This window comes from Scophthalmus maximus, chromosome 6 (assembly GCF_022379125.1).
Source record: "Scophthalmus maximus strain ysfricsl-2021 chromosome 6, ASM2237912v1, whole genome shotgun sequence".
Taxonomy (NCBI): domain Eukaryota; kingdom Metazoa; phylum Chordata; class Actinopteri; order Pleuronectiformes; family Scophthalmidae; genus Scophthalmus; species Scophthalmus maximus.
In genome coordinates, this window is record NC_061520.1 from 23,052,216 (window position 1) to 23,064,293 (window position 12,078).

Consider the following 12,078-nt stretch of genomic DNA (forward strand, 5'->3'; position numbering starts at 1 on the left):
GGCCATAATGGTGTTTAAGTGATGTAACTCAATCACTGGGACACATTATGATGCTTCAGTTTGTACATGCAGCCAGTCCCCAGAGCAAACGTCACCACTGAGCATCATCTTAGCTCCTAGTACGGGGCCTTCTTATATAACTATTGGCAACAAACCAGGCTGACAGCCCCAAATACAGTGCAGACACAGCTCTGCAAGGCTGCACGGAAGACAACGCAGTGGCATGATGACAGCCAGGACTTGTTGGGGAAAGAAGATCCATGCAAACGAGCGCCTCGTCAGAGTGATGAAGATGAAACCCTCGCAGGACCGAGGGAGGACGTCTCAACTGCAACTGTAAAAAGCTTCGGATGATTTCATTTCAAGTACAGAGGAGGATAACGAAGCCTCACAGCACTAAAATGGTTGTGGCTGTGCTGCAGTTGGTTCCACCATCATGCACATGCCTTTATCCAACATACCCCATAATGACAGTTGCAGTGGCTGAAGTCATCGTCTGTGAATCCAGTAATTACAAGCAACCTACAGATGCCAAGTACAAGAGAGCACAAGTGAGGGTTGCCAGACTACAAATGCCCTACAAGTGCTCTGAACATAATACAAACATTCAATTTCAATTCAATATATATTTTATTTGTATAGCGCCATATCACAACATACATTGTCTCAAGGCACTTTACATAGTGAGGTCAATATTACAATATTACAGGGAAAACCCAACAATTCCCACAATGAGCAAAGCACTTGGCGACGGTGGAGAGAAAAAACTCCCTTTTAACAGGAAGAAATCTCTGACAGAACCAGACTCAGTTGTGGGCGGTCATCTGTCTCGACCGGTTGGGGTGAGGAGAGAAATGGGGAAGAGAGGAGATGTGGGCAGAAAGAGGGTGGGAGGAGAGACAGTAGGGGAGAAGAGAGAGAGAGAGAGGACAGTTGTACAACCGCCGCTTTAATCTCTACCAGAATTTAAAAAATACAATTATGTTGTTGTTATTATTAGTGATAATATTAATAATAATAATAACAATAATAATGACGGGTTTGGGTCCTGCAGCTCTGGGGTCAGAGATACACTAGGAGAGATAGAAAACACAAACAGGGTTAGTGACATGTACTGTAAACATATCGAGGCGTTGTATAACAGTTGCTTTAATTTCTACCAGACTGATACTTATAATTAGTGAAAACTGATACTTATAAATACAGTGATGTTATTAATAATAATAATAATAGTAATATTAATAATGACGGGTTCTGATCCTGCAGCTCTGGGGTCAGATCTACTAGGGGAGAGAGAAAACAGAGTTAGTGACATGTAATGTAGATACATGGGGGCAGAGAGAGAGAGAGAGAGAAAAAGTGGTAGAAGGAGAGAGATAAAGAGAGAGGGAGGAGGAGAGAACGGGAGAGGGAGAAAGATGCTCATGATATAAGTTCCCCCAGCAGTCTAGGCCTATAGCAGCATAATAAAGAAATGGTTTATTAAACAACTGCGCAGCTCTAACTATAAGCTTTATCAAAGAGGAAGGTTTTTTAAGTTTAAGTTTATATGTAGAGAGGGTGTCTGCCTCCCTGACACAAACTGGGAGCTGGTTCCAGAGGAGAGGAGCCTGGTGGCTGAAGGCTCTGCCTCCCATCTACTTTTACAGACTCTGGGAACCACAAGTAGTCCGGCATTTACAGAGCGAAGTGATCTATTGGGATAATATAAAACTATGAGCTCTGTAAATTATGATGGAGCTTTATTATTAAGGGCTTTGTAGGTTAGGAGCAGTATTTTGAATTCTATTCTGAATTTTACAGGAAGCCAATGCAGAGATTCTAACACTGGAGAAATATGATCTCTTTTTCTATTTCCTGTCAGAACTCGTGCTGCAGCATTTTGGATTAACTGGAGGCTTTTCACAGACTTATTGGGGAACACCCTAGCAGTAATGAATTACAGTAGTTCAGTCTAGAAGTGACAAATGCATGGACTCGTTTTTCAGCATCCTTTTGAGATAGGATGTTTCTAATGTTCTTGATATTGCGCAGGTGAAAGAAGGCTGTCCTAGAGACTTGTTTTATGTGTGAGTCAAAGGACATGTCCTGGTCAAAGGTAACTCCAAGGTTTCTCACTGACCTCAGTTTTTTCTGAATTTAGAAGTAAAAAATTAGAAGTCATCCAGGCCTTTATGCCTTTAAGACAGTCCTGAAGTTTGTCTACCTGATTAGTTTCATCTGGCTTTATAGATGAATACAGCTGGGTATCATCAGCGTAGCAATGGAAATTGATGTGGTGTTTTCTTATAATATTGCCTAAAGGAAGCTTATCTGAAGTGAAAAGTATCGGTCCCAGTACAGAACCTTGTGGTACTCCATGTCTCACTTTTGTATTAATGTTAACAAACTGAAATCTATCAGATAAGTAGGACTTAAACCATTCTAGCGCTGTTCTTTTAATCCCAATGTGTTCTAGTCTCCGTAACAGAATTTTGTGATCGATGGTATCAGATGCAGCACTAAGATTTAAAAGGACGAGAATATAAACATGTCCACTGTCTGAGGCCATGAGAAGGTTGTTGGTAACCTTCAGTAGTGCTGTTTCTGTACTATGATGTTTTCTAAACCCTGACTGAAAGTCTTCAAGCAGACTATTCCTGTGTAAATAGTCACATAACTGGTTAGCAACAGTTTTTTCAAGGATTTTAGAGATAAAGGGGAGGTTTGATATGGGTCTATAGTTAGCTAAGATATCTGGGTCTAGAGTCGTTTTTTTGAGCAGAGGTTTAACTACTGCCACCTTAAAGGCCTTTTGTACATAGCCTGTTAATATAGATAAATATATCTGATCTAATATGGAATTATAAATTAAAGGTATACATCCTTAAATAGCCTTGATGGAATAGGATCTAAAAGACAGGTTGATGGAGTGACAAGGGAAGTCAGCTCAGCCAGAACTATAGGGGAGAAGCATTGTAAATATGAATTAGGCGATACTATTGGTTCAACGACTACAATAACTGGTTTTTGACATTTCCAGCTTGGGTGAAAGATAGCCTTGATGGAATAGGATCTAAAAGACAGGTTGATGGAGTGACAAGGGAAGTCAGCTCAGCCAGAACTATAGGGGAGAAGCATTGTAAATATGAATTAGGCGATACTATTGGTTCAACGACTACAATAACTGGTTTTTGACATTTCCAGCTTGGGTGAAAGAGGCTAAGAGTTAGGCTTTCAAACACCATTTCTTTGGAGAGTGAAACTGTGGAAAGTTGAATCTTACTGTTAATCAAAATTTAATACATAGGTTTTTAAGGGCAGGTGATGTTTTCTACTGTCCAATGCTCTCAGGAATCAATAAAGGACAGAGGTGTTTATTTACATGACTTGTTACTCTTCAGAGTAAGAGTTTAAATTCAACAAATTACAGTGTGAGGAGTTTTTTAACCATCAAAATAACCACTAATGTATGAAGAACATTACAAATAATACCCAATAATACATACATTAGTGTTTATATACAACTCTGAAATGTGTGTCTGCATTAGTACTTATTTTCGTATTTTAAGTACATTTTACAAATAAAGCCTCTGTACCTTTGAATTTTACTTGTAAATGAATATTTTTACACTGTGATATTTGAACTTCTAAGTACATGATCTAAATACTTCTTACTAGGAGGATGAAGGAAACCAGCTCAGCCCATCACCTTGATCCTGTATATTATTGTAATTATACTGATGATACTATGACTTGTATAATCAATTAATCAATTAAAGCATTGTGGGGCAAAGTGAAAATAAAACATGTTTAAGTTGAAAGTTGTTGAAACTTTTATTCAAGTACTGTACTTAACTGCAATTTTTGAGGTCTTTTATGTGGGTCTTCTGCTTACATTTCAGAGAAAAATATTGCACTTTTTTACTCATTTGACAGCTACAGTTACTTATAACTTTTCAGCTTAAGATTTTATACACAAAACATGAGATCATCTCATGAAATATGATGAATTATTACAGATACAGCCCAAACGTATACAAAGTAATCAATAATTGCTTGTCAAGCACCTAAAGTAATAAAGTGCTATAATTATAACAATAATATGACAGACAGCTGCCATTCTGCCTCTCTGTATTACAAATACAAATACTGTATAACAAATATTAAGTATTATGAATGCAGAACTGTTACTTGTAACAGAGCATTGTGATGAGTGAAAGAATCCCTAATCCACAATTAGGGTCTTAAATTTGAACAACGGCACCCTCTTGTGTCCCAAAACTGCAGCATATGACTGCCACAAAAATTGTATGTGAAATCATCAGCATTCCTGGAGTGAGAGGTCACTAAGCAAACAGCAGATCTGCAAGCATATCATGTCAGCAATATACATGAAGAACTTCAAAACCACTGTGGATCTTATTAAATTTAAATAATTCTTACACGGATGTACATTTTTCTTAGCGTAAATGAAATAAAAATGCTTGTCAGATCATTGTAAAGCTTTTATCCAGACAATCTTGTTCCAAGAATGTTTTACAAATTATGATTCATCATAAGAGAAGTCAGAATGGAAGCATCGCTGATCAGAATCAATAGAAATGACAGCTTATTCAGATAATAAAACAGAACTAGTGGACTTCTTTCAAAAACTGACTGAAATGATCTTATTATTAATTATTATTATTATTAATCTTATCTTATACAAATTATCACAATTATTGTCCACCATTGAGAATTTATATTTGATGCAATTTGAATCAAAGATTGTAGCTTGAACAAAAAATTCCATTATTTTGGTATTCTCAGATTGATGGGCAATATGCTCATGTTCATTTCTGGGTGTTCAGGTAGCTGCTATCATGTAGCCAGACAGCGGCAGCGACTGATGCGGATGGAAGAATGCCCTCCGATGAGCCAGACGACGCAGCCTGCCAGAAAGCTCTATGGAATCTGGGCACCGGCATCTGTGGAAACTCTCTGGTGAAAGGTCAGCCACTGTCGGGATCCAACAGAAACCAGGCACAGGTCAACAGATGTGATAACATGTCAAACCCTGTTGGCCACCACAGAAAGTAAACAAGCTGCTCAGGTTGAAAACAGATCATTACGTCTACTTCATTTGTGTCAATTCAGCGGAGAGTATGGATTTGTTATTTTGTGCAATTTCTGTGTTAAGACACAGTGTTGTTTTTTTTAACTCACGCTGCCAGTCATTAAATTGGGTCACTAGACTTGCCAAAGAGCAGGATGAGCAGATTCTTCTGCGGGTCCGGAGGCGGAGGGGATTTCATCTAAATAAAAGCTCAGCAGGATGAATCACACAAACCTTGTATGACTTCAAACAGACTAGAATGTTTTAAAGGGGTATTTTGACAATTCTACACATGATGTTCAGTCAATCTTTTGCAAGGCGCTGTCAACCAGCAGTGATGTCACAGGGCCCTGGGGTACACCTCCATGTCGAATCAAACCACCAGGGGTTAAAAAACAAAACAAGGCTTTAAATTTACCCTATGAAACGAACAAAACTCATTACAGTTGCTGTAAGTGATTCTAAAGCAATACAGGTTTTGTAAAAATCAGCAAATATTTCCTCATGGTCTGCAAGCTACAAATCTGGGTTTTCTGCTCAGCCCAGGCTCTGTAAATCGAAAACAAAAAATGATGCAGATTGCACAACACAACACTGCTAGTGCCATTTGTAAACGTCACTTGTCGACACCTTAAGAGACGTACTAGCAGGTTTTGGCCTAGTGGTTATTGCCTCAGACTCCCATACCCCATACCCGAGATCGTATGTTTGCGGCCAGAGCAGTGAAATCACAATAAGAACAAAGAGAGAAAAAAGCTTTCTTCAAAATTGCCTACTGCCCTCTTAAGTACTGAAATACTTGAAAAACAAGTAAATGTCCTAAATTCACAAATGTTACGGTGTAAAAGTAAAATGTGCATAAAGTAGAAGGTCGGTGTGATACCATTACATACCACATTATATGCTTATGATTACTGACGCATTATGCAAGTCTCATTAAAGGTGGGCCTGGTTTGGGTGTCTTTTCTAACAATGCTGCATATATTATAAACAGATGGCATGGTTTGTATTTTAATTTTGAGGAGTGGAGTAATGGAGATTTGAAATGCTTAGGTAAATAACTTAAATCTTTGACTACTCGAGTAAATACTTGATAACATTCCACCACTGCTTATAATAAAGTAGAGTAACACATTGGTAATCGTTTCTGTTACAGAATTGTGAGTGCTTGTCGCACAGATCTGTGTGCAGGTTTTACAGCTCCCCTACGTGGACAGTCATGTAAAATGCAGCATGCTATCCTCACACTCCCTTGGCACAGTCACCTTGTAGCTGTGGCATGACAGTTTGTAATTGTGCCCATTGTTGTTGTCCCAATATTCAGACGCTTTTACATGGTAGCAGATGGCAAATTCCAAGACTGCTCCTGGCTGCAAAATGAAGGGAGGGACTGGCAGACGAAATCTGAAGGTATCTGCTTGTGGAGTGTCACACTCCTCCCGGTTTGCACTCGACACCCAGGATGCGGTTGAATCCGTATGTGTTCTCCAATTGGTGAAAGAGTAGTGCACCCTGACCTCTTTCTCATAAGCCAGATTCAGTACTAGCACAGTGCCTGTTATCCCCTGCTCTGAACATAGGACCTGCTCCAGACACACACTCTGGGTGCAGAGTCGCTTCCGGAAGTCCGGCTGAGCTCCCATGTTTTCAGGGAAGCAGGGTTTGAAGTAAGGCAGGGACAGCTCTAGTGACTTCCCAAAAGCCAGCTCAGAGCTCATCAGCAGTCTGAACATAACATGCTGGGGTATCAGGGGGTGCTCTTGAACTTTGAAGACCTTCACTGCCTCTAACTCCAGGCCCAGTGAGTCCACAAAGCGCACCTGCAGGTTCCGGAGCTCCTTCCTCCTCTCTGCGGACGAAGGAAGAGACTGAGATCGTCTCCTCATGATCGCCTTCACCTGAGGATCGGCGGGAGGGCTGGGCTCCTTCGCGGGGGGAGTTCTGGGACCTGGAGGGCGGATCCGAACAGGAGCTTTGGGAGATTGAGGCTTGGGATCATAAATATCCCGAAGGCAGATTGTGGTGGTTTTAGTAGTGGATACGCTGCTGGAGCCTCCGATGAACTGAAGCTGGATCCCTCTCTTCTCCCCAGCACCTCTCTGCTGCCATTTATCACAAGTCTCAGCCATGTTCACCACATGCAACCACCTTCAGAAACAAGCCAATCAAATCATAACCTAATCATTCAATTTTTTAACACTGCATATCCAAATACCCATATTACAGTCAGCAGGGTTTAGATTGTCTAGCAAATGTTGCTGTGGAAGAAGGATCCAACCTTTGCAGCAGACCTCTTCCGTCCTGTTGTTGGGCTGTTGTCTTGCACTGACCTTGCTCACTGTCTGAAAGTTGCAATGAACCCGACTGCAACCAGACGACAGATAAGAGGAGTCAGTCTCTGCCAGCTGATGTCAGTGACAAGCCACAGGAAGCCAGGCAAAACATGAAATGAAAAAAATAATGAAGCTACTGCCAAGCCACCGACAGTAGAAGATCTGGTTAGACTTAAAAAACAACAACAACAAAAAACTAAGTCTGCTTACGACGCCATGGGTGACTGCACTTCAGCATTGGGGCTCAACCTTTCACATATAACATGAGACCTGAACTGGGGATGGGAGGTGTAGAGTGAATATTTATAGCAGGTAGTGGTTGGCTGTGCCTCTGTTCTATTAAGATGCCTTTCCTGCTTCTGTCTATATAGTCCATGACTTGAAATACCATCTGCTTACAGCATCAATAATCAGATTTTCTCGATTAAAAAAACAAACAATTACTGAAGAAAAATAATTGTGTATCAGCCTCATGCATTGAGAACATGGGAAAGGTTGGAATCATAGTGACAAAACGATGTCCAATGTGAACATTATGCAAGTACAGCTAATCTCTAGAATTTTCATGTGCAACTCCTACATAGGTCAAGACTGTTTTATCCCCAAATCAGTTGTCCATGCTTAAACCCACCAGGGCAATGTGCCCAGCAGCCACACATTTCTCACTCTGATTGATCGTCTCTGATGACAGCGTCATGTCACACGCTTCAAGGCCGTCATAGAAATACCAGTCAGTTTGGAGAATGCCACAAAATGATTTGCAGCAGCCAGGTGATATGTCACCAGCAGCTGTTGCATTTAACCTTTATGACGGGGGTCATTCCCCTTCAATGGGAGCAGAGAGAGGGGGCTGTTCAAAGGCTTCCAGGTTTCCAGGTTTGTCTTCATTTACATTTTTGAATCAGATCTTGTCCGCCTTCTGTCTGTATTGCATCCAGCAGTGCTGGGATATGTTCCTGACACCCCATCTGTGCTCAATGGATACCAGATCCTTGATGTACCATACAACTTGTAATTGACAAGCTCTGACCTAATGCTGCTACATTTTTAAAGAGGTCAGCACAAAAACAAAACAACCTTTTTTGTACTATACCTAGGACAACTTCTTGCTTCAAATGATTAAAATTCAGCACAGAGGTGCAACACGGTCATCTGCATTGACTGATGCTCTTGGCAGGATGCTGGGCAGTTTTGGTAATTACAGGAGACACCACAACAAACTGGATCAGGGTGTCTACAGAATATACACAAGTTAAATTCAAGACTTTTCTCAATTTAAATGAAATTTGAGACCAAACTATGGAATGTGAAATTACATTCTGTCAAAACTGGTGCCAAGAACGAAGGAAACTGGACCCAAGAGCAAACACAGAGGCAGAGAAAATGTAGTTCACTGGTTTCTGAGACAAAGGCTCGTGAGGTGGTGAGACAGTCCAGGGTCAGAGAGACTAATGTCTGAAATTTGTAAATTGGAGGAATCAGGCAAGGAAAACAAACAGTTTTTTCATGTGGAAAAGCATGGGAGTAAATCCTCCAAGTTTTCCTCAGAGGTTGTGACGCCCAGGATGTCAACAGTGTTGTGTGCTGTTCATCGCAACAATGCCATACCTTTACCGACACTGTGACACAAAAATGTGTTTAATCTTTGGTAATAATAACATTTTCCACAATTGAAAGCAAATTCCTTCAAGAAAGCCTTTCAGCCGTTCAACTCTGAATGCATCTTTTTTTTTTTTTCATCAATCTTGAGTGGAAGGACACAACATTTGTTAAAACTGCATATTTTGTGGCCAATAATGTGTATTCAACCTTTCTTCAACACTCACTATCCCTGTCGTCTGGTCGGATTGCAGAACGTTCCTCCCCTGTCAGGCTCATAGAAAACTCTCCAACTTCGCTTCGTGAGTCTGTTGCCTAGGCGTCCGAACTACAGGAATTTGTCCACAGTTTGGCAGCCAATGGAGGCAGGATGTAAGCAGTCTTTGCAGAGCAAATACATCACAACAAATTGAGGTAATCTGGGTTATTTTATCTCAGAAGGCTTTAGGCATTGTAACCACCTTGTCCTCATGTCTATTTTTTTTCTCACACTTCCTTCATGTATTTGAATGTTTTCTCCTTTTCTTCACTAACAGCCAGTAACCATCATCACCATCAGTAGTGGGACCAAAGGAGTGTTCATATATTCTAACAAACTATAGCCCCAGTAAGGAATCACAGACATCAATGTCTCTAAAATAATGTGACAATAATATTCTCGTCATGCTTTTAAAACCCCTTCTGTTGTTCTGAGGACTCTTTCCCCATCTGCAGTCCGATATGCATCCACTACATCAGACAGCGACTATTTGCACTATGAAGAAGGCAGAGCCATTACCCCCACTTTAGGTCATGGAAAAAATGTTTTCCATAAGCAATGATCTTTAGCAGGGGTGAACAGATACACAGAAGTTTATCCCAGTTCCAGGTCCGTACATTGTGGAACTAATCAACAAAAAATCCTAAATGCATAAGGCTGGGCTGTCAAATGATGGTAACTGAGAAAATAATGTGGAGGTAATGAAGAAATGAAAGAACAAGGCAGGTAAAGACTGTATATAAATGAACTTATGGTGATGTCATGGTGGGTTGCCAACTTGTCACTTGTGAGGAGGTAAAGGAATGGACATCATGGTATGATCCTTTCCTTTTTATTAGAAAACCATAGTACAGGGTTGTGAAGGTAAAGAGTGAAGTAACTTAATTATTATGTAAATGTATCATATGTTATCTGTCGGTCAACTCTGATGACTGAGATTAACTTTATTGACATCTGATGACAGCTTGATGATCAACACATTAGTGCTGACCTCTTTACAGGTGACTGTATCAGTAGTACACTGCAGGAGTAGTTGTAGGATACTGCAACTACCCCAAATTTATCAAACCAACCCTGAGCTGTCGTCAGTCATCATCTGATAACAGCATTTGTCACAGCCATGCTGTATCAACCATGAGTTCTTGAGGACAGATTGACATATTGAAAAGACAAACAATATTGGTCTCCTCTGGTTGGCAGCAGTTTGGTTTGTATGATCACAGTACGTCGCAGCAAGGCCAACCTGACATGACTCCGCAGCAGCTGCTGTCCTGGCAACATGGAGGAGGTGAAGCTCCACAGTTCCTCCAGAGAGTCATCCAGGGCGATCTGCCTCCAGGTGCTGCTGCCATACCTGCTGGCCGGGCTGGTCATGGTGACGGCCGGCATGCTGCTGGACCAGATGCAGGTCAGTGACTAACTGGCTGGTGTTGAAGTAGGAGAGGCCTGCACCAAATTGGTGCGCCACACCTGCACCAAATATCACACAGTTTTACTACAGTAATCCCTTATTGTCTTTGTGTCTTGCCTCCATGTCTCTCTGAGGTGAACTAACTGAATTGTGGTGGTGTGCGTTTGGAGGTCACAGTGACCTAGTAGGTCTGTAAACTGAACTTTCCCCATGGGAACAAATAAAGAGGTCTTGGCAATAATAACTAACATGAATTCTCTTTTACTTTTAAGCACAGATGTACTGAGAGAGCTGGAATACCTTGTCACGAATCAGCCTTTCAACCAATTTGTCCCAGTGGATAATTCGTGGATTTGCTTTTCTCATAGTGGACCACTCCTCACCACCATGAGCTGGTTAAACCATAGATCTCCAGAAATAAAGTAACAGTGTGGTGACGTTAGTTTTATATCCAACTTGGAACTAACTTCACCGCGGTCAAGGTTCGCTAGCTTGCTGGAAGTCCTGGGCCGGTTCAATGGCATGACTATCATGAACATAATGGAGTGATAAAGCAGTTATGGCAAAACATATTGTAGCTCCTATCTTTATATTCTCTTTAAACTGCACCTTTCCCCTTTACTGCCGATAGAGAAACTGCGAAGTTAACTTAAGCATTGTAAATGACAGACAGTGCGACCAATCAGGAAGAGGATCAGTGTCCGATACGTACCTACCCGTTCCGTTTCAGTCTCACCAATGCTGTTGTGTTGTAGCAATTTGCTGTTGTGTTGTGGTGATTCGCTGTTGTGTTGTGGCAATTTGCTGTTGTGCTGTGATGATTTGCTGTCAGGTTGTGTGATTTTTGTCGTGTTGTGTGAGTTGCTGTTGCGTTGTGATGAATTGCTGTTGTGGTTTGCATTTCAGCGCCACCATAGAACTATCCCTTTAACAGGAAGTGGATGAGCTCTGTAGATGGGCTCTGGTTTTATTTTCATGAAACCATCCCAATGTAACGAATGAGGCGTAGTGAGGATGAACACTGATGCACATGTGCACAACGTGGAAGCAAACCGTGTTTAGGTAGCATGTGCAGCCTTGATAAGCTAATTTTAGACAGAAGGCAAGGAACTTAAGGGCAAGTTCAGGAATCACGGAGGGCTGCCTCACTAACGCAGTATGCATACTGTTTGGCTGTGCTCAGAGAGGATTAGAGCCCCGATTCTGCCTGCAGACATTGAGGAATGTCATCTCCTTTCACTGTCTTTCTTGCGGCTGTTTTTTTCCCCGTCACTCAAGATATAATAATATAAAATATGACAGAAGGTGGGGAAAGAAAAAAACTCTTATTACCTTGGGCCATTCATTTTGTATGTTTGCAAACATCTAGTGACAACCCACTCTTTGTAGCAGCTTTTGC

At 41.2% G+C, this 12,078-nt stretch overlaps 1 protein-coding gene across 1 annotated transcript; it reads right to left on the reverse strand.

Moving 5' to 3' along the window:
- Positions 1-3,797: 3,797 nt before the first annotated feature.
- ppp1r3db (protein phosphatase 1, regulatory subunit 3Db) lies at positions 3,798-7,670 on the reverse strand. The gene is made up of 2 exons (XM_047332777.1): positions 7,356-7,670; positions 3,798-7,225 (listed from the first exon to the last, which is right to left on the reverse strand). Exon 2 carries the CDS (start codon positions 7,204-7,206, stop codon positions 6,295-6,297), a length of 912 nt encoding a protein of 303 aa, XP_047188733.1. The 5' UTR covers positions 7,207-7,225; positions 7,356-7,670; the 3' UTR covers positions 3,798-6,294.
- Between the last annotated feature and the right edge of the window lie 4,408 nt (positions 7,671-12,078).